Raw genomic sequence first — 23,217 nt, 5'->3', positions numbered from 1 at the left:
GTGCTCTGCACATAGTAAGCGCTTAACAAATACAAACATTATTATTATTAATTGGTGTGACTACTTAAAATGCTTCCTGCTTTACTTCTTCACTCTGTCATTGTGGTTCATTTTGAAATAGTCATCCCTTGATACACAGAACCAATATGTTCCTGTCAAGACATCTGTAAAGCAATCTTCTTTATATCAAATCCTAATTTCTCACTTACTCCTATTAGGTAATTGGAGATGCATTCCAAGGGAGAGATTTGGCCATGCTTCTGAATCCAAAATGTGACCGCTTCTCTTTGCCTTTACTGTTTTATATCCTGCTTTCTTTGATTAGGAGGATTAAAAACGAAAGATATAGTAGTAACAATAATAATAATTATGATATTAGGTACTTGGGAAGTGCTAACCATTATGCTAAGCACTGGAGTAGATGCGAGGTAGTGATAGGACACAATCCCTCTCCCACACTGAGTGAAGGAGAATGCGTATTTCATCCCTGTTTTACAGATGAGGAAACTGGGATACAGAGAAACTTAAGTGTCTTGCTTAAAATCACACAGCTAGCAAGGGGACTGCTAGGATCAGAATTTAGGTCTCTTGATTCCTAGAATTGTGGACTTTTTTTAAATGGTATTTATTAAGCACTTACTATGTGCCAAGCACTGCTGTAAGTGCTGAAGTAGATACAGGGTAATCAGGTTGGACACAGTCCCTGTCCTACATGGGGCTCACAGTCTTAATCTACATTTTACAAAAGAGGGAACTGAAACACAGAGAAGTTTGACTTACCCAAGGTCATACAGCAGATGTGTGGTGGAGCCAGGATTAGAACCCAAGTCCTTGACTCCCAAGCCCACGCTCTTGCCAGTAGTCCATGCTGCTTCTCATGCTGATCTCCACCTGGCCAAAGTAAACACAGTCATACATGCGAGCACATATACATTATCTCAGTGGAAATGGGCTGAATGAGCTTTGGAGAAGAGGCTCTGTCTCCTTCTGTCCTCCCCACATACCCTCTACCCCCACTTTTAAAATATCTAACATCAAGGGGATTTAATGAGCACTTACTTTGAGAAGATACAATTCTGGGCACTGAAGGGAGTCACAAAAGGAGTAAAAAAACAAGTTCCCTGCCCTCAAGAAGCTTATTGCAGTGGGGAGTCGATATATCCATTTAGATATATTGTGCCGCCTAAAGACAGACTCCTGTGAGAAGTTACAGGGGTGCACATAAGTGCTGAGTTACTGACCTGTGGGATCAGGGTCACAGTGATGTTGATCCAAGAAGCTTTCTGGAAGAGGAGGGTCTTGGTAAAGTTTTGATGGTGGAGAAGAATGTGGTTTGGCAAAGTAGAAAGGGGAGTATTTCCCCAACCCTACTGTAGACTAAGCTCCTTATGGGCAGAGATCGCAGGTTCCAGCTCCATTGTATTGTTCTTTCCTGGATGCATAGTGCAGTAAATGCTCAACAAATACCACCGAGTGATTGATTGATTGGAAGCAGTGAGTTGGAGGCTAGAGAATCATAGGTGGAGGATGCTGAGGAAGTGGGCTTGGGCAGAGTGGAGAGTGTGAATAGAAGTGTACCCTGAGAAAAGAGAGGAGGGGACCAGTGAGAAGGAACTGGGAAACCATTTGGGATGAAAAGCCTCGAAGCAGTGGTTAAGGGCTTACAGCTTAATGTGAGAACTACTGTAGGCTTTAAAAGGAGGGTAATGATGAGAGTCATTGGGTGTTTCAGAATGATAATTCATTCTGTCTCATGTACAGTAAACTGAACTGGGAAGAGAAAGAAGGTGGGGAGACCAGCATTAAAGCTGTATATCCTTCCACTGTGTTTGGTTCTGAACTGGGTTTATGACTGAAAGAGTGAGGAGGAAGGAGTACATCCATGAAGTATTATTGATTACTCATTTGTACTTCCTGAGTGCTTAGTGTGTGCAGAGCACTGAACTAAGCGCTTGGGAGAATGCAGTATAACAATCATTCACTGCCTACAACGAGTTTACAGTCTAGAGGAGAAGACAGGCATTTGTATAAACAAATAAATTACCCATATGTACATAAACGTTATGGGGCTGGGAAGGGTGATGAATAAAGGGAGCAAGTCAGGGTGACACAGAAGGAAGTAGAATAAAAGGAATATAGAAGGCCAGTCAGGGAAGACCTCTTGGAGTTGTGTCTTCAGTAAGGCTTTGAAGGCAGGGAGAGTAAAGGCATTCTTAATGTCAAGAGTGACTAATAATTGGGGTATTTGTTAATTGCTTACTGTGTCCCAGGCAACATATTAAGACTGAAATAGGTACAGGATGATCAGGTTAAACACAGTCCCTGTCCCACATGGGTCTCACTGATGACCGCTAGGTTGTAAGCACGTGGGGCAAGTGGTGCTTTCATCAGTGATAGGAATGTTAGAAAGGGAAATTGAAGTGTGCAGTTTGGGACATTGATTTTGAAGAGGCAGCAGGATTTCCAGGTGGCACTGTCAAGGAGTCAGGAGAAAATATGAGCCTACTTGTTTATCTCTCTTGGATTAGACTGGAAATCTGATTAAACACAATCCCAGAATACTTTCCCGCTTCCTAGCCTCGTAAGGTCACTAGGAAAAAAAAGCAAACCACATACAGAGTTTGGATCCAAGGAGACTTTGGCAGGGACCCAAACTGGAGCTGAGTTCTCCATCCCACTCTTAGAATCTTCCCTTCGCGTTGCCTGAGTCCCTTCCCTACCACTCACCTGGAAAGCCACAAATAATTTCAGAATATCAGTGTCTTTGTCTCCCACTAGATTGTAAACCCCTTGGAGATGTGGATCATGTCTCTTCTATTATACTTTCCCAAGCAGACGGTGCTCTGCACCCTTTAGACAATCAATACCATTGATTGAAAACACAAATTTATGATTCCCTAATTTATGTGCTCTGATGCAGTGAAATTCTGCATATGGAGAGCCTTATAACAAAGAACACCCATATTGTAAATTGAAATAAGCTAAAAAAAGGTTGTAGTAAACTAAAGCACTGTCTGAGGACATCAGAAATGGAGACAAAAGTGAGTAACTTTGAAGTGTTTGCATCTCACTGGGATCTCTTTAATGAGGATTATCTCCAAAGGAGGTGAATATCTGTCGCATGATTGTAAAGAACGGACAGTATCTGCCCCGTGTGAAGTTTATTTTCGTTTTCCCATTTTCAGAACGTGACAAGAAGAGGGAGCAGCCCAGGGAGCCTGGAAGTGCCCAATGACCTCCCTGATGTCCTGAACAAGCAGCATCCAATGCGGCCTATCGACGACCCAGGAGTGCCCTCTGAGTGGACCTCTCCTGCCAGCGCGGGGAGCAGCGACCTGATCAGCTCCGATAGCCATTCAGACTCCTTCGGTGCCTTCCAATATGATGGCCGAAAATTTGACAGCAAGTATCTTTTTTTATTTGCAGTAGACTGTGATTTTTCTGGTCCACTAGCCTGTCGTTGATTATTTTTGGAGCGTCAATATCCTGTTCCTGATTTCTACCTTTCAGCTGCTGTTCTCTCTCCTATGCATTCTGGGTAAAGGGTGACACGAAGCCATGGAAAGTGAACTTGCTAGTAATAGTAATAATAATTACGGTATTTGTTAAGCATTTCTATGTGCCAGGCAGGACTGTTCAGTTTTCTTTTACCTCTGGCCTTTCCCCCAGATGACAACAGCTTGAACATCAAAATGGAAAGGTAGTTGAGTAGTTACTGGGATTGCAGACCAGCCTGAGGTCCTGTTCCCTCCACCAAGGATGCTGGAGTCATTTAGAAAAATGAAAAATTCAAACCTGGGATAGGGTGGAACTGGATCAGGTCTTTGGGAGTAGGACAAAGAAGGAGAGGGAGGAAAAGGGGAGTGGAAGGGAAGCAGAAAGAGAATGGAGGAGGGAAAAGGGGAATAGAAAGAAAAAGGAGATGAGGAGGTGGCTTAGGGCGAAGACATGAGGGAGGATTTGTGTTTGACTACCAGGCCTTCCCATCACCTCATTATCTGCCATTGCAAATCAAGTGTCATCAGCTCTAGTACTGGCCCAGGGAAGCCGGAGGTACAGGTGGTGAAGCCACTAAGTAATGAAAAAAATTCAAGTTTGTTGACCTAGAAGAAAGTATTGAAATAATTTAGAATGAGCATAGGAGTAGTCTTGGGGTCGTAGGTATAAATATCAGAAGTCACTGTACTGGAAATTGACGGGGTTCTTTTGTAATTCTGTTCTGTGGGAGAAGTTTACCTTGAAATCCTCTTCTGCAGATTTTGGTTTTGGAACTGAGGCCGGGACACCAGCTTCCACCGAGACAGATGCGGATTTGGCCCGCCTGCAGAGTGTGGATGAACAGGAGGTGGCTAGTTTAACAACACTCCACATTGATTCGGAAACGAGCAGTCTCAACCAACAGCCCCTCTCTGCCGAAGTTGCAACAATCACTGGTAAAGTAACTATAGAGAATTTGCTTTCCCAAGAATGTTGAAGGGTTTGGGTTAGAATTGGGGGGGACATTTTTTTAAATATTACCAGGCAGTAGCAATTTTCCACCATAAACATTCACTTGCAGGCTGTAAATATTTTAGGTACTTTTTTTTTTTTTTTACAATAACTGTAGTACAGGAAATTAAAAGGCATATTGACCAGAAGAGGGGGATAGTTGAACAGGCCTTTGGAAGAGCTCATCTTCCGGTTTTGTTTCTTTTCAAATCTTTATAAAAGAAAACTCAAGATGTAAAAATTGACATTAAGCACTTTTGGTTCCATAGGATTATAAACTTAAAAAGATAAGAGTTTTTCAGCCTCAGAAGGAAACAGTCTATAAACCAAAATTCTTTTCCCCAGTCGCTGATTCCCTGCCAGTGAATAATGATGACAGTACTTATATATAGTATTTGTTCTCCCTATATCATAATGTTTTCTACTTGATAGTCAAGAATCCCTTTAGTTCCATATTCATTTGTACTGGCTCCATTGTCAATGAGAAGGAGACCCTAAGAAAGCAGCATTTTAGTCTGTACATGGTTTTAATATTACTTTCTAGATTTCACCGGGGGCTGCTTCTAATGCAAAATTTTCCATATTATCTCCCTCTAATCCTTCTATTATAATTTTATTAATTGATCATCCACTGATTAGATACTTGAGAGTTAGAAAGAAAGACATTAGATTTGACACCTACTCTTAAGGGACAGGTGACAGGACAGAGAAAATTCAGAATATTATATTTAAAAACAGAAAGATTTAAGCCATTAAGGAGCGATATAGAAAAATATTATTTTCTGTAATGGTATTCACACAGATACCTGCCAATATGAGCCTGTTTGTGTCTTTTCAAATTCTTCAATCACCAATTTTCTTTTTTCTTAGGTCTTGCCCATAAAGGGATTAAAATGTGACTTTCTAAAATTCCCTTTACAGGATCTGAAAGCGCATCGCCAATCCATTCTGCCCTGGGATCCCGATCACAAACACCCTCTCCTGCGACCCTGAACATAGATCAGATTGAACAGAAAGACCTACAACTGGATGAGAAACTCCACCACTCTGTATTGCAGACACCGGATGATCTAGGCAATATTTGGAAATTACATTTTTCTTTTTTTCTTTCACTGCAAGAGACCTAGAAAGTCTTCAGCAAAATAAGGTTCCTATAGTTCAAGGCCATATCAGCCATGATTATTCTAATCTTAAAATTATTTGGAGATGTATATACTTCTGGAACATTTTCTGGCTTTTCAAAAGTTCTAATTAGATCAGTTATTCCCCTATTTTGTATATCTGTAGAGATTATCATTGGCTCCCACCTTTCAAATTAGTGGCTTTGTTCCTTTCACATTTCTCATTGCCTCCCACTGATGTGGTGCTATTCCCAACACAAGAAAGACTAATGTAGCATCATTATTCCTAATGACTCTATGTAGTCAATCTAGTTTCTTTTTAATAACCAAATTAGATGAAATTAGTTGTAAGGCCCATTAAGTAACCATGTATTTTAAGGAAAGGTTCAGAGAATATCCCTCTGTTTATTTTGATCACTACTACTGCATTTTACAGAAAAGCCCCAAACCAAGTTTGTGTTCTTAGACACATTTTCTTGCCTTAAAAGTCCCCATTGGCAGGAATAAGATAGATGGTCCTCAGAATGAGACATAAAATCACCAGCAACGCTATACTGACAATGACTCCAGTTTATTCGGCCACAGGTGAATCAGACTGAGTATTCACTGCAAGTGGCATAGACCTCTAACAGCTAGGCTTTATTAGGAATGGAATGTTTGCTAATCTATTGGGGGAAAAATAAAACGAAGCTTACTACTCTTGAAAATCCCCTGCTTATGGCAGTAATTATTTTTTTTCTTTGCTGTTAGGTTAATTTATAGTTTTTAAGCGTCATTATTGTAGTTGTGGAATATCTTTGCCAATTTTCTTCTCTGCCAGCTCATTTTACTGTGTGTTGGTTCTTCTGCCAGAAATAAGAAATTCAAATTACTCTATTTTTACTACGTAGCAAATTTCATAAAAGTTGGGAGGGGAGAAGTAAGTCAACAAAAGAAATTTCGAGGGCATTATCCTAAAGGACCAGTTTATGACTTTTTTGCTTTGTTTTTTAAATTTAATTCTGGCACTCTTCCCAGGTACTTTGGTTAGTCGGGCAGCTTGAATTATGACGTGTTTTTAACAAGGATTCAGTTCTGGTGAGGAAAGTCCCTTTTACTGGCCCCATTATCAAGGACTCCTGAAGTTCTTGAGTCCTTGGCCTTTTTTGAAAGGTAAAGTGTGATTTGGGGATTGGTCTAAAGCATTTGATACTACCCTGCTTGTGACCTCATTACTCCTATTTGGCTTTTGCAACTGATGCCTTTCAGCTAAGCCTTGCAATCTGGAGCCTGCTGCAAACCGATGACTAGTTAACTGGGGAAATGGAAGAAGGTGGAAAACTCACACTCAGTCAATCAACAGTATTTATTGAGCACTTACTATGTGCGAAGAGGTGTATTACATGCTTGGGGAAGTACAGCAGAATAGGTAGACATGTTCCCTGCCCACGAAGAACTTACAGTCTCAGGGAGGCAGATATTAAAATGAATTATCGACAAGCCTATAAGTACTGAGTGGCTGCGATCAAGTGCTTAAAGGGTACAGATCCAGGTGCATAAGTGCCACAGAAGGGACAGAAGTAAGGGAGATGGGGACTTTATCAGGAAGGCATCTTGGAGGAGACAGTGTGATTTTAGTAAGGGTGTGAAGGCGGGGAGAGTAGTGATCTCTCATATATGAAAAGAGAGGGAGGATGTAGCAAGGGGTTGGCACCGAGATGGACAAGATCAATATACACTGATCCCACCTTGCTTGGAAAATGGATTTTTTAAGCAGCAAGACTTGCTCATATTTAAGTGACTTGGGAGTAATCAGTGTTGGAGTAAACACAGTGACTAAACTTGAAGATATATCCACATTTTTGTTTTTTAAAAAAAGGGTAAAGGGATTCAATCAGCATACCCATATAGACTTCACAGTGGCCCCCAACCCAAAGAGGCCACACAGTGGAAGCCCCCTTTGATATTTCACATAGTTAAATGGAGAAACCAGAAGGCCTTCTAAGTGTTTCTGTAGGAACTACCACCTAACACTAGATTCTAATTTGGAGAGAGGCCAGAGGAGAGCAACAAAAATTATTATCAAAGGGGATCCATTAGGGGAAAATGAATTACAATTATTTCAATAGGACACTAAATGACTGCCTTCAAATAGTTGGAGAGTTTTATATAAACTCTGCTGAATAGTTGTTCTCACCCCCAGAGCAAATGGAGCAAGATAAATGTGCACTTAGAGTGTGCAGAGCTCTGATCTAGGTAGAGAGTACAATGGGGTAGGAGATGCTAGTTCCACACAATCAATCAGCCTTTTAGATAGTTTTTAAAGTTCCTTTGAGCCCACAAAAAAAAGCTTCAGTTGAAAAAAAAACTCAAAAAAATGTTTCCTGAACCACCTTTTTCCAACTGTACCCATCCCGTCTCTTCCCTCCACCCCCCACACTCTTATAATGGTAATACATTTGAGGTAAATGAGCTGCTGGAGCATAAAAATACACTGTGCCAGAGTTGGGAACCACATTTGTTTTAAATGGTAATTTTCCATATCCACATTGTTTCTGTTTACCTTGTCCTGGTTCTTAGCCCTGTGGGACCTCCTGGTTGACATGGCTGTAGTTGAAGTCCATCTATCTGCCCAGGGTGGCTTCATTGAAGTCCTGCTTACAGACAAATAAACTACATGACTCTCTAGGTCCCTTCCAGCTGTTTGCTTAGCCTAAAATTAGTTTCAGTGGCACTGTTGAAGAAGTGAAGCAGGAATTAAGTGAAGAAGCCTATGTTTCTTGGGGATTTCATTGATCCACTTTCTCCCTTCCCTTCGTAGCAGAGTGGTCATGTGGGCGAATGTTTCCACTGCTAAGAAGATTAGTTTCTTAAAGGATGCTTTCAATAGGGAGCAGATGCATCATCGAATAGTAGCCCCTTATGTTCTACCTAAAGAAATATAATTAGGGTGCACGAGGGATTGAATGGGTTGGGATTTATCATTTTACCCTGTGTGCTCAGACTTATTCTGACTTGATTGGGATTCTGAGGTAGTTATTTTATGTTGGCTCTGACGATTATTTTTCTGTCGAATTTCAAAAAATTCTACTTCTGTATGTTTTCACTCTTCCTACAGAAACCAGTGAATTTCCATCTGAATGTTGCAGTGTGATGGCAGGGGGGACCCTTACAGGATGGCATGCAGATGTTGCTACTGTAATGTGGCGAAGGATGCTGGGAATTTTGGGTGATGTCAACACTATTATGGATCCTGAGATCCACGCTCAAGTTTTTGATTACCTGTGTGAACTTTGGCAGAATCTGGCCAAGGTAAAAGGAGCGTGTCCCCTCAAAGGAATGCCTTTTCTTCCCCCTTCCTGTCTCTCCTACACCTCTCAATCAGAGGGTTGAAGGTGACAAAAGCAATGCCAAACTACATCTCTCATGTGGATTGCCTTTTCTTTTCAAATCATTTCAGATTCGAGATAACCTTGGCATTTCAACTGATAACCTGACCTCTCCATCTCCCCCTATTCTGATTCCTCCATTGCGGATTCTAACTCCTTGGCTTTTCAAGGCAAGTACATAAAGTAGAGAGCTAAAAGCAATCAAAACCAACATCTGCCTACCACTTCTAAGAAAACCAGTATACAATTATAAAGTCATAAATCACCTGTCTTTATTTTGTATTTTTGTCAGTTTAGTTATTCTTCACTACACTCAGCCCAGGCAGGTGATAAATCAAAAACCAAATCTCAGCCATTGGCAAATCAGTTATCTAAAATTCAGTTGTAGATAACCTTATTGTCTAAAAATCCAACCAACAATATATGTCACCTTCCTAACTTTTGTCTGAGGCATAGTCCTGGTGGAGTTTTTCAACAATGGAGGTCAACAGGCTGAATTTGATTTTTGGTTGTAACTGGAATTTGCTGGCATTTGAACTTGAGACCTTTGTTTCAGCCATTGTATCATTACCACCTAAGGCCAAACCAAAACCTTAGAAAATAATCGAGGCTAGGTATTCACTCAAGATGTTAAAGAGTAAATACTAAGCAGCAGAACTAATGAAAATGCCCTGTTAACTTTTAGTAGGTAACTGTTTTGAGACTTCTTCATTGTCTTTTCAATGTTTAGAATCAGTTTTTCTTTTCAATTGCAGGCAACCATGTTGACTGATAAATATAAGCAAGGAAAGCTGCATGCTTATAAACTTATTTGCAACACAATGAAAAGAAGACAAGATGTTTCTCCGAACAAAGATTTTTTGACACACTTCTACAATATCATGCATTGTGGACTTCTTCATGTCGACCAGGTAAATTTGTACTCAGTATTTTTAGATCAAGACTTTATCATCAGCATATCTTTCAGCCTTGAGACTAAAAATAATGTGCAGATTTCTGAAAAAATGTTCATTTAGATTTCAAGATCAGAGTATTTAGTGTAGTTCTGGGTCATGTACTCATGCAACCTTAATAAATATCAAGCGATGTTTCTCAAGATTATGAGATGAACTTCCTCCTTTAGAAGAAAGAAACCTAAATTGTTAAAATATTGTCTTCTATTAACTAACGAAAAGCAGTTGTCTCAGTGCTGTAGGAGTGGGTGCTCACAGATTTGTTTCTGGTGAGTGTCAGATAAACAGAATTAATCAAGATAAGTCCACTTGCTACATTTTAACTTCGAAACTTGGTGAAAGTGAGTTCTTTCAACAGAATATCACAAGGGAATTGTACAAAGACACCTGATGTTCTGCCCTTCAGTTCCTGACTCTCCAAGGTGAATGTTATAGGGAGAGAGAATGAAGTTGAGTCTCTTATAGCTTCAGACCTTGAATTTGTCCCCTAGAGGGGGTAGGCAGAGAAGAGACACAGATACTTATGGGCTTACACCCCTACGGCAGGCAAACTGATCCTTGTGTGCCAGCCAAAGACCTCCACATCCTCTTCGTTTTTGCTTCCATTTGAGCTCCTAACATCAGGCTCAGCTCACCCAGCTCATTGGAAACAGGTAAAATTAGCTAGTCTAGGGAGTCACCTGAGGATCTTAGTTCAGCAGACTGAGGTTTTCATTATTTCACATCATCTATTAAACTTCAGTGCGCGACTGATATGAAAGATTCCATGTGAAACATCCCCTCCCTTATTTTTTCTCCTTCCTTTTAAGGATATTGTCAATACAATCATCAAACACTGCTCGCCTCAATTCTTTTCACTTGGCTTACCTGGGGCCACCATGCTTATTATGGATTTCATCGTAGCAGCTGGTAGAGTGGCTTCTTCCGCTTTCCTCAATGTAAGTGCTGTGTTTCTTTGTGTTCACAATAGTGTGTCAGTGGAAGTAGTTTAAATAATTTGTCGTACTTTCCTTCGGTTGCTTCTCTTACATAAGTATTCTTGACAGTGTCAAAGTCTTCGAGCAGGCTGATTCAGTGTGTCCTCTAAGAAGTGATCATGTTCTGCAATTGATACATCTCAGCAATACAGAGCAAAATACTTTCTTTGTTCCACTTTGTCATTTGTCTTTGGAACTTCACAATGATGTGGAAGCTGTTTGTAGGGGGCAGTCAATCGCAGAAACGACCATTTCTTGTCCTACAGGTGTCCCTTTCATAGAGTTTAGAACAACATTAAAAAGTGCAGTTATTTTACAATAGAGATGAAGGAAATATTTTTGTGTGTTACATCTTAAGTGGGTTTTTAAAAGGCCTTACTAGGAACCGTTAGAGGATGTTGCCTCAATCAAACACTTGGGCAAGGTCAATAGCTCACATCAGAAGCTGGTCCAGTGAATGCAGGTATGATATAGTGGACAGTCCAGGGATCGAGAAGGGAGAGGTGCCAAGACAGCCAGCTAGGGCACAGCTTCTTCATTGCCTAAAGAATGGTCCAAAGCCCACTAGATTGGGAGGATGGTCAGTGCCATAAGCTCCATTTGCAGTCTCCACCTCCTACATCCAATCTTGGCACAAGTACTTCTTGTCATATTAATCTGGTAGGCAGCACCAAGAGCCATGATTGGTTTGCACCCGGAATGAGGCCCTTACTCTGCATGGTAGGACCTCCTATTGCCAAGTGAAACTGCTGGCCGAGATGGTGAGCAACCCACGCTACTCAACGAGCCGTGGCCCAGATCGCACACTGACCAGGAGGCTTTCTCTTCTTAAAGGTGTTCGTAGGAACCAGATCCATGCCGAGCCATGGATACTGTTGAAAGCTCTTAAGAAGATGTATATGAAACATTTTAATCCTTAGCATCAAACATCATTCATTTCCAGTTTGCTGCTTTCTAGCTCCTCAGTACAAGCAGTAGTTGGTTTCCCATGGGTGTGTTTTGTTAACAAAAATGAAAGGTTTGCAGAATCCTGATGATAATCATGGAGTTAAACACTAATTAAAATGGTGGATATTTGGGTTGCGCATATGTATTATTTTAATAAGCTAACCGGTCATCATCTGGTCAGCCCAGTTTGGTGTGGGGTGAGAATTTTAGAGCCCTTTTTCTAGTCTCCATTTGGAGGGACTAGTTGGTTCATACACAGGGCTATTTAGACATCCAGAAGGCTACCAAATAGTGTTACTGTTTCTTCAGTGACCAAATGTCCAATGTCCTGACCACCCTCCGGCTTGAGTAGGACTTTGATTAAGCAATCAGTCACTGGTATGTTTTGAGCTTTTACTCTGTACAAAACATGATAGCATTGGGATGGTACAGTGGAGTAAGTAGACCTAATCCCTGCTTTCAAGGAACTTTCGGTCTAGCTGGGGAAACAGACGCTAAGGTCACTTATCGGGAAGGAAAGCAACCTAGTATAAGGATGTGTACCTAAGTGCTCTTGGGGTGGGATGAGTACCTGAATGCTTAGGGGGTGGGTCTAAGTGTATAACTCACAGCAGGATGTGTTCTAAACATGGTGATAAATTGCCCTGAGCCACTGTACTCTCCCCCGTGGTCCTCCCTTGATTGACAGCATGCATTGAGGTCCAGGATAAGAGTGTGATCTGTGGCCATAGAATAGACTGCGCCTAGGCTTTCTCCTCAGCATCAAGTGACAGTTGTGACCATTTCCATTTGTACCCTCTTGGTAAGGCAGTAACTCATTTGGTGGAGGGTTCTTCATTGACACCCTAGGAGCTGGGAACCAGTCAGGGTCTGAGGAGGCCCCTTGTCATAAGCGAATTGTCTGCTTGAGAAGAGTTATTGCTTTGCTCTTTTGCACCCTTAGAGCTTTGTTTTCAAGTTTCTTCTAATAGAAGAAACTCTATATTACATACTGGATAAACTCATTTTCTGTACAAGCTGATGGCATGGAATGAACTTTCATGTTTTGTATTTTTCCCTAAATTAGGCACCAAGAGTTGAAGCACAGGTTCTCCTGGGATCTCTGGTCTGCTTTCCCAACTTGTATTATGAGCTGCCAGCTCTTCACCCCAACACGCCTGATATTGCTCTGTCTCAGTTCACAGATGTTAAGGTGAGCTGTCAAATGCTACATTTTAATGTTGGAATAGTTTTTTGGCTATTATGGTATGTGTGTGTCTCTCTCCACCTTCTGGGCTCCCTTCAGGCATCCCTCCCTGGGAGGTCAATTTGAGGAGCAGTGATTCCTATCGGGCTCCATCGTTGTGTGTCCATGAAAGACATGGTCCTCTGGCTCAACTGGCTTTAAGGCTACTGGTCATGATTGAAAAGAAGGAGCACAGACCCCAGTGATGTTCTCAGCTAGTATAAGAGAGGACATGTTCTGTGTGTAAGAGTCTGGATCAGTAGATGTCTTCCGGGCCTCAGAGTGAGGAAATAAGAGTGAGGATCTGAAAGGAGAGATAACATCACCCCCAAAACTCAGTGATGTGACTATCCATTCAACTTATAAAGCTGAGTGGTGCCTTCTATCCAAAAGGAGTTTTAAAGATTCAGTTCAGCTTCTGGATGTGGCAGTTTGAGTTCTTAGGGGATTTGTATGTGATGTTAGAGGTGTATGGCTTATCTATTTCCCCGTTTTGCCCAAGTTTTAGTTTTCAGTACCTAACCCATCATCATCCAGTTGTGCTGTATGTTGTCCCAACCTCTTTTCTAGGATCTCAAAAGTACAAATTTTATTCACACCAGAAACTACCATAAATAAATTTCCAATTTGATAGTTATAGGTGTGAAGCATATTCAGGAAGTCATTCAGAGCCACTGAACTTGTTAACGCTGGTTTTTGAATTCGCCTTGAAACATTGGGTTTCCAAACCCTTTTTTTAACTGCCCCTACTAATGAAAAGTGAGTGAGATAGTTATATTTTGTTGATGCATCCACTCTGAGTATATTCATTCATTATGTGTATACAGCACTTTCTGGCTGAAGGATTTCTGCAAATATATATAAATAAAAACATAAATAGTTAATGCACCTCTGAAAAGGAGGAAACATTCTCCTTCTGCCAGTGGGCTCAACAAGAAACTGGAGTTTATTTTGAGGAACCATACTCATGAAATCTGGGGCACAGGAGAGATCTGACTAAATACCACTGATAATCGATTGATTAGACATTTTCACTGAACTCTTCCTCAACCTCTTTGCTTTCATATAGGAACTTATAATTAAAACGGTGTTAAGTTCTGCAAAAGATGAACCCTCTGGTCCTGCAAGGTAAGTCCAAGATCTTGGCTTGAAAAATGCTCTGGTGTTTTGGTATTTGTCTAGTGTGCTCCAGTTTAAAAGGTAACATATGATAGGAAGTGAGTTATGGTGGTAGGTTGTCCTGTAGTGCAGTAGCAAATAGGGATAAGATTCCCTGAAGGTTCATTTCAGAACTGGACTTTTATTCACATTTTAAACACTACTATTCTTTTGCTGTTGACTCAGAATCTAACTCCTCTCTACTAAAATTATTTTTTTAAAGGAGGTTTAGAACCTGACTCTCTACCTAAACACCAAGCTTTGAACTTTTCCCATTTTCAAGGTTGTATATTCCCAGACTGATCTTTCCCATTAGGGAGGGTGGGCAGGGAGGAGGAAGTGTTACTGGCCGTCTCCATTTCCTCTCCGCTTCTCTCCTTGATCCTCTCTAATTTGCCTTCCACCCCATTCAAGGTGACCACCTTCTAGCCAAATCTGATGGACTTTATCCTAATTCTCCTAAACCTCGGTTGCTTTGGACACTGGAGGTCACCCCCTTCTTCTTGCGACTTTAACCTTGGATTCATTGACACTTTCCTCTCTTGGTTCTCTGATCTCTCTGACCGCTCTTTCTCAGTCTCTTTCGCAGGCACCTCCTCTGGCTCCCACCCTCTCACAGTGGGGGTCCCTCAGGCTTCAGTTCTAGATCCCCTTTTATTTTCTGTGTGCACCCACTCCCTTGGAGAACTCATTTGCTCCCATGACTTCAACTACCATCTCTACGCAGATGATTCCCAATTCTGTGTCTCCAGCCCTGTCCTCTCCTCCTCCTCCTCTGCAATATTGCATTTCCTCCTGCCTTCAAGACATCTCTCCCCAGATGCCCCGCTGACATGTCAAAACTGAACTGCTTAACTTCCCACCCATTGTCCTCCCCATGTTCTTCCCATCACTGTAGACCATACCACTGATCTCTCTACTTCACATCCCACTGATGTCGTCCTTGACTCATCTCTCTCATTCCACTCTCATATTCACTGTCACCAAATCTTGTTGGTTCTGTCTTCATAACGTTGCTAAAATTCACCCTTTACTCTACATCCAAACTGCTACCACATTGATTCAAGCACTTATGCTACCCCACCTTGACTACTGCATTTGCCTTCTTGCTGACCTCCCTGCCTCCATTCTTTCCCCTCTCCAGTCCATAGTTCACTCTGCTGCACAAGTCATTTTTCTTAAAAAAAAATTCAGTCCATGTCTCCCCACTCCACAAGAACTTCCATTGGATGTTTATCCACCTCAGCATCAGTCATTCAGCTCGCCCCTTCCTACTTCACCTCACTGATCTACTACAGCTCAGCCCTCACCCTTGGTTCCTCTAATGCCACCTTACTCACCTGTGCCCCAATCTCATCTATCTTGCCGCTGACCCCTTCCCATGTCCTCACCGTCCATATACCCTAGACCACCTCCTTCCGCACCTTCAAAGAATTAAGGTCACATCTCTTTCATGAAGTTTTCCCTGATAACTTTTCCCTGGCTCCCTCTCCTTTCTGAGCCCATCCGTTCACTTGGATCTGTGACCTTTGAGCATTTAATATTCACTTCACCCTCAACCCCGCAGCACTTATGTACTTATCTTTTAATTGTAGATATAAACTATTTACTTATTTTGGTGTCTGTTTTCCCCTCTAGACTGTAGGCTCATGGTGGGCAGGGAACATGTCTGCCAACTCCGTTGCATTGTACTCTCCTAATTGCATAGTAGCGTGCTTTGCACATAGTAAGCAGGAGTGCTAAGAGTAGAGTGTAGGACAAAGAGGAGGTGAAAATTGTTCATTGTAAGTCAACTAATGTGAACTAAGTCAACAACTAGGAAATATGAAATTGTTTTGAATGATGATAGAACTTACTGAGTTCAGGAGAAATGTGAATTGAACTTAATGTAAACTCACAGATCTAATATTAACTCACAGAGTTTTTCAATTTTATGTTGTTAAACTCCTCACGCTTCCTCCTCACAATTCCACAATTCCAGCCTATCCCTGCCCTCTGTCCTTAATCCCCTTTCTGTGGTCCTGCTCTACAGACTTCACCCATTTATAGCTCCAGGGGACAGGAAGTCCATTTCTTAATAATAATAATAATAGTGTTGGTATTTGTTAAGCGCTTACTATGTGCCGAGCACTGTTCTAAGCGCTGGGGTAGACATAGGGGAATCAGGTTGTCCCACGTGGGGCTCACAGTCTTAATCCCCATTTTACAGATGAGAGAACTGAGGCACAGAGAAGTTAAGCGACTTGCCCACAGTCACACAGCCGACAAGTGGCAGAGCTGGGATTCGAACTCATGAGCCCTGACTCCAAAGCCTGTGCTCTTTCCACTGAGCCACGCTGCTTCTCTACTAGACCCAGGCTAGCCCTTTTCCACAGCTCCAGGGGACTTTAAACTTGCCTGGCTGCAGCCTCACCAGCTGGTAGGTGGCCAAGGCTATTTTTGTCCTGCTGACCTTGGGGCCGGGGCAAACCTGAAGAAGGTGGAACCCACTTTGCCCAAAGTTCCCATCCAGCTCACAGGGCAGTATTTATTGTTCAGAGGGGATCATGGGATCTTTGCACCACCAGGGAGCAGCAGTATGCTGTTCCTTTGCACATGTTCAAAGTGATGATATAAACGTGTTGACTTGAACGACACGCTGCCTAATGATTCTGATGAGTAACGGAATAAGAGATAAAGCCATTTATGCCATAGTTCCAAATAACCCATCTTTGTGAGGCATAGAAATGGGAGCTTCCAAAACCTTCCCTGCCCTGCATCACATTTTAAAATGGGAAATGTTCTATCTGCATGCAATTACGTTTGACGTAGCCTATCCGCTCCCTTTTGTGCCTTAAATTTGTCCTGGTGATGTCAATCAGTGCAATTATAAACCTATTCCCTTAATAATGAGGTTGCTATTTGTTTATTGCATAGCAGCCACCACTGAGTAAAAATGAGTTTGTGGACATATCTTTTGTGTTACCCCAGTTTGGGATCTTAGTAAAAAAAAAAAATAGGCCATAAAACAACATTTTTATCCTTAATATATTATCCTCTCTGACAACTATATATTATCTGACAACTTTTTATGGGTTTCTTTTTTATTTTAATTCAGTGACTACAACCAATTTATAACTAAAATTGCAATTTATCACCATGTTTAAAATGTAAACAGTTTCTGGAAAGGAAGAAAGTCTAAATTATATTTAGCATATTCTCCACTAGTGTCTTGTAGAGTTGATAGATACAATTATATTTCAAAGCTTACATTTTTATTGGATGTCAATTTTGGTGTCTGCTTGCTTTGCAGATGTGTTGCTCTTTGCAGCCTAGGTATTTGGGTTTGTGAAGAACTAGTGCATGAATCCCATCATCCTCAGATTAAGGAAGCATTGAATGTAATTTGTGTCTCATTAAAGGTAGGACACTAATTTTTAAGTTTTTTTAAAAATTTTTTTGGATCATCATCAAGCAGTGTTGGGTACTGGGCTTGGGCAGTTAAATATTCCCAATTTCCCTGGTCCAGAGTAAAAGTTTTTCAATGTTTCTGAGCCCTCTTCATAAATTTCTCATACAATTATCACCTAATCTCCTGACTTCTCTAACTAGGCTCTTTATATACCTCCTCAAATTCCCACTTTATCAACTACTGAGACCCAGTGCCTGTCAGCTGGACTCCACCTAAAAACCTGTCCCTGCCTCTGCTCCCTCCCTTGCCCTACACCTTTGGAAATGGAAAGAAAGTTTGACCAGTGGCGACTACATTGGACTGTAATATTCTTTCGCCTTGCCCTTACCCATACCTCCTCCTCCTCCTCCTTTCTTTGTTTCTCTTTGGGCCTTCCCTTTTCCTCTAGCCATTAATATCAAGATCAGTGATGTGATGTGCTTCATCCATCACTGCTCAAAAGGTAGTAGCAGACATCAGTCACAGCTTCTAATGCAGGTCTCCCTTGTCAACCATGAGGATCCAGGCTTTTGAGTGAAACAGAGCTTTGGGAATGAAAGGGAGTGAAATTCGAGGTCTGTGGAAAAGAAATAAACGGGCATTCCATGCCTGTTTTCTTGTTTGTTTTATAATGGTATTTGTTAAGCACTAACTGTATGCCAGGCAAGGTACTGAGCTGGGGTAGAGACAAACTGACCAGGTTGGACAAAGCCCTGTCCCATGTGACACAAGCAACATCGTGTAGTGGATAGGGCAAGGGCCTAGGAGTCATAAGGTCAAGGGTTCTAATCCCAGTTCCACCACTTGTCTGCTATGTTCTCAGGCAAATCACTTCACTTCTCTGGGCCTCAGTTACCTCATCTGTAAAATGGGGATTGAGACTGTAAGCCCCACATGGGACAGGGACTGTGTCCAACCCAAATTGCTTATATTCCCCCCCGCATTGCTTGATACAGGCCTGGCACAGAGCACTTAACATATACAGTTGTTGTTATTATGGGGCTCACAATCTTAATCCTCTTTTTACAGAGAGGCCCAGAAAAGTTATGACTTGCCCAAGGTGATAGAGCAGACAAGTGGCGGAATCAGGATTCGAACCCCGGTCCTCTGACTCCTGCATTTGTAGCATTGCACAGGGAACTTGATTTTAACAGTTCAAAGTTCACTGTTTAAGTTTACTGGCAATAGTCAATTTTAAACAGTTACAGTTAGTTCTCTCTGTATTATAAATGTTCTATTGATATAGTGCCAGGGAAGAATAACGCATCCTAGACTCTGCTTCGGCAGGCTTGAAATGACAGGGAGTGTTAATCTCCGCCAAGGAGAACTGTGGTTATTCAAAACAGTGGTGAGAAAACCGTGGTTGGCAAGAGGAACTTGTATAAAGTAGTTGTAGAATCATTGCCAGAGAGAATGGCTGAGGTTGTCAGTTCACGTTTCATTATGTTTTAAAGCAAAATGGTTCTTCTTGATTACATAAACCATAATTTAAAATCTTTCATTATTGTTTTTCTTCAGTTTCCAAATAAAACGGTGGCCCATGTGGCTTGCAACATGCTGCATATGCTGATCCATTATGTAGAAAGACTTCAGACTTACCAGCCTGATTCCCCCTTAAAAATTATTCAAGTAAGTAATTTCTCATTTATTACTCCTCTTATATTTTAATGTAGATTAGGCAATTTAAAAGCAGTGTGGAGGAGCAGCGTGGCTCAGTGGAAAGAGCACGGGCTTTGGAGTCAGTGGTCATGGGTTTGAATCCCCGCTCTGCCACTTGTCAGCTGTGTGACTGTGGGCAAGTAACTTAACTTCTCTGGGCCTCAATTACCTCATCTGTAAAATGGGGATTGAGACTGTGAGCCCCACGTGGGACAACCTGATTCCCCGTGTCTACCCCAGCGCTTAGAACAGTGCTCGGCACATAGTAAGCGCTTAACAAATACCAACATTATTATTATTATTAAAATTGTCTGCTCCCTGGGTTTGTTTTTTGTTTTTTTTTTATTTGGCACTGGATTGTATGACCTTGAACAAATAATTTAACCAAGCAGTGCACACACATTCTCAATCTTCAAGACACCCCTTCCTTGCCTCAGGTGCATGCGTGCATACCCACACCCACCCCCAACACACACCCCACCATCACCCATCATCACCCTCATGCCCCTGCCCCACTCCCTCAATACCCAGAGATGCTCATTGGAGTCCAGCTGATGTTCCACTAAAATGAAGGTGCAGGTAAGAAAAAACACCAGTTCCTGTTGCTACATGCTCCAACTTTCAGGTATGGCAGACAAGATGGTGGCAGAAGTAGGGAATGGTTTCTTCTGTTACCTGCTTTTACTGTCTCGGACACCTGCTGAGCCACATCTCTGAGGAAGTAAGCAGCAGGAGGAAGGATTGAGGCTGATTTGTATTCATCTTTGCTCCAGCTACAGCTACACCAATTCTTGCTTCCCCAAGGGAGCTTTCTCCTCAGTTGGGAGACCAGCAAGAAGCAGATAAGAGGAGAAGGCACTGCCATAATGGCCACCACACTCAGAGTTGCATTTCCAAGGCATTGAAGGGAGCACATAGTTGCCTCTGTGAATTTCCCTTTAATGCAGAAATCCTTTAAAATGGAATTGTTTAAAGTGACTTGCTTTTGCCTAGAAATGCATTCGTTTGAATTAATAAGCTTTTATCTATTTGCTGCCTTATATTTTTTTCCTCTATTTTCAATATCATTTACCTGTTGTTTATTCATTAGGGACCTGGGACTAGAGAATTAGGTTTTCAGTGATTGGTATTAAACAAGTAATCTTTAATAATCCCTAATCATTCATATAATTCCAGGTGACTAAGCTCCCAGCTAGTTGTAAATCAGATGTTTTTTGAGCTATTTTTGGCCTCCCCTGCTATTATGATACCACTTGGAGCATCGCAGCAGCAATCTTTTTCAAGGAACATTGGTGGCTTGAAAGGTTTAGCTCACCTCCAGTGTTGCCTGACTCATATGCAGCCAAATTGTGTCTGTGAACTGACGGACCTGATCCGGGGTGTTCTAATAGAGATGACATGATTCGAGGGGTGGTGGCAGAGGATGGAGTGGGAATGCTTGTAGTCAAATCATTGCTAGGTCCAGGGTTTCGATTATGTTAATACATTGTGAATGAATTTGGAAGATTTTTTGCATTACAGTTAATCTGTTTTAACCATGCAGTTTTGAAATCTTGTAATGATTAATGATCAAATATTGCGATCTCTTTGTCTGTAAATGGGTTTGTTTGTAAAATTTTTGTACTTCACAGTGTACCTCACATTGCGCTGCCCTCCTTACCCACCTACTTGCTTATTACTCCTACTGCCCCAGTGGGAATCTGACAAGCAAGGGTGAAAAAGTGTGAGAGGCACCAAGCAAACCACTACCACAGAATTCAATATCTCCATGCAATTTCCTTGGTTTTGAAATTTCCGTGACTATGGCTCGTTTGTTATTTATGATAGGAGACTTTAGCTTCAGTGATCACATTTGAATTCTTGGAGAAAGCGTGTTACTTGTATATTTTATGGTCATTTTTTAAGGGTTCTTTCAACTAACTAAGTACTGAATAATTTGATCATTTTCTAAAAACTATGATATCTAATTGTAGTTTTAAGGCATTTTCATGTGTAACATTTTAAAAAATAAATTTTAATTTGTATTGCTTGCAGATCCTGATAGCGACTATTACTTACCTTTTACCTAGTACTGAAGCCTCACCTTATGAAATGGACAAGAGGGTAATTAAACACTTCACTTTTAGTGTTCTGTATAACCTCATTTAATCATTATTAGAAAATGTTAACATATCCAAACAATGTATTATTATTTCAAAATTTTACCTATATTTGGATGTGAACTTGAAGCAAATGTAGTTTTAAACAGTACATTTTCATGTGCTCTACCAAAATTTAAATGTAAATCATCCATTTTAATTGCAATAAACAATTCTCAAGTATTTTAGTAGCAAACAAGATTTGTTTAATGTTCTGTCATCTTGATTGTTTAAAAGAGCTTATAATTATAGTTCAGTCTAACTGCTTCTGGATTTGTTTGGTGTGTTTTTTGCAATTGAATTAAATGTTTGGCTTGAATGTTTTATTCAATTTTGAGATTTACCCACAACAGCTTTAAAATTCTTATAACATATACTGACTTTTAAGATAAGCTTACATAGTCTAGTTAAAAGAGCTCATGGCTGGAATTTCAAGAGTCTTGAATTGTAGTGGAATTCTGCCACTGACCTTCTGTATGTGCATAGGTCATTCAACCTCTGTGCCTCAGTTTCCTCGACTGTAAAAAAAAATACTTGCCCCTCCAAAACTCTGAGTTGTGAGGCCAAAAGGGATTATTGATCTGATAATGCTTTAGATAAATCCAAGTGCTATAGAAATTCAAGATAGTGACACTAAATTTGTTTCCAGAAACTCTAAGTTAGATAAAACACGTTTGGCTTTGAGCACTGATTCAGAAGAACCCAAACCACTAATCATGATTGGGAGAAGTTGACAGCAGTAATAATGTTATTTATTGAGCACCTTCTCAGTGGAATGCACTGTACTAAGTGCTTGGAAAGTACAGCAGAAGCACAAGACATGTTCCTTGCTTCCCCCACTCAAAACAGGGAGGCAGGCGAAGAAATATTAACAAGCAGTGGAATCAGAATAAATAAAATTCAGTGTTCCACTGATACAATGATTTCATTCATGGCAACTTTTCCATATTTTAGTTCTAGCAACCATGGGTCCAAGCATTCCATGGAAGACTTCGGTCAGCTTGTCTGGTCAAAGAAAGAGTAATTTTTGGAAGCATATCTCCTTTCTACTGGGCGATATTATTCAAACTAATAAAACTCAATCTGATGGAGTGGGAGTAATAAAAGTGTGATCGAAAATGTCTTTTGTAAAATTGATGTTCTTTAAGCTCTCCCTTCCATTCCTACAAGGTAAAAAGATAGGCAATTCCTGCCTGCTTCATTCTGTAACCTGTTAAAAACCTAATTTTTCAAAACACTTTAAAATGTCTTTATATGGCACAGATTCCTTGAGATTTGCCCCCAGTTTCCTCTGTGTAACATTCTGCGGGTGAATTATTTAACTCAGTCCCTGTACGTTGAGAAATGCATGAGACATTCATGAATAGAAACATATTTATCAAGGTTGATCATCCATGTGATGAAATTGGGAATAAAGGAATTGTCAGAAATAAGCCTGTTAAATTTTAAGAGACTGTTATTTAAAATGCTGTGAAACTCAAAAATAAATCTCTTTCTCCACAGTTGGTAGTATCCTTGCTTCTGTGCCTGTTGGATTGGATCATGGCCTTGCCTCTCAAGACACTGCTTCAGCCAGTTCATATGACTGTTGTAGAGAATAATAAAACTGAAAAGTCTGTCCTCAACTGCATTTACAAGGTACTGTAATTGAAACTGTTCCCTGCCATAGACTGCAATGGGAAGTAGCATTTTTCTGTTGGCTTAGAGTTATATATAAGTAATCAGTTTGGTGCATATTTTGGGTAATTAACC

General features: G+C 40.9%; 1 protein-coding gene across 6 annotated transcripts in view; it reads left to right on the top strand.

Annotated features, from left to right (window-relative positions):
• The window catches only part of RALGAPA1 (Ral GTPase activating protein catalytic subunit alpha 1), a 137,341-nt gene that overhangs the window by 63,868 nt on the left and 50,256 nt on the right, over positions 1–23,217 (top strand). For all 6 annotated transcript variants that reach the window (XR_003764474.2, XM_029079391.2, XM_029079389.2 and 3 more), the window contains 13 exons: positions 3,186–3,402; positions 4,257–4,433; positions 5,410–5,562; positions 8,707–8,900; positions 9,049–9,147; positions 9,733–9,888; positions 10,740–10,868; positions 12,922–13,047; positions 14,150–14,208; positions 17,531–17,639; positions 19,187–19,297; positions 21,362–21,430; positions 22,969–23,103. Coding sequence is in view for 5 of the 6 variants with exons in the window: in XM_029079391.2 (XP_028935224.1) it covers positions 3,186–3,402; positions 4,257–4,433; positions 5,410–5,562; positions 8,707–8,900; positions 9,049–9,147; positions 9,733–9,888; positions 10,740–10,868; positions 12,922–13,047; positions 14,150–14,208; positions 17,531–17,639; positions 19,187–19,297; positions 21,362–21,430; positions 22,969–23,103 (1,734 nt within the window). In the remaining variant the exon portion in view is untranslated. The remainder of the gene's footprint in view (positions 1–3,185; positions 3,403–4,256; positions 4,434–5,409; positions 5,563–8,706; positions 8,901–9,048; positions 9,148–9,732; positions 9,889–10,739; positions 10,869–12,921; positions 13,048–14,149; positions 14,209–17,530; positions 17,640–19,186; positions 19,298–21,361; positions 21,431–22,968; positions 23,104–23,217) is intronic.

The sequence above is a fragment of the Ornithorhynchus anatinus genome, chromosome 14 (assembly GCF_004115215.2).
Source record: "Ornithorhynchus anatinus isolate Pmale09 chromosome 14, mOrnAna1.pri.v4, whole genome shotgun sequence".
Lineage (NCBI taxonomy): Eukaryota > Metazoa > Chordata > Mammalia > Monotremata > Ornithorhynchidae > Ornithorhynchus > Ornithorhynchus anatinus.
Note: the sequence above shows the minus strand (reverse complement) of the source record. Positions and strands in the feature narration are given on the sequence as shown.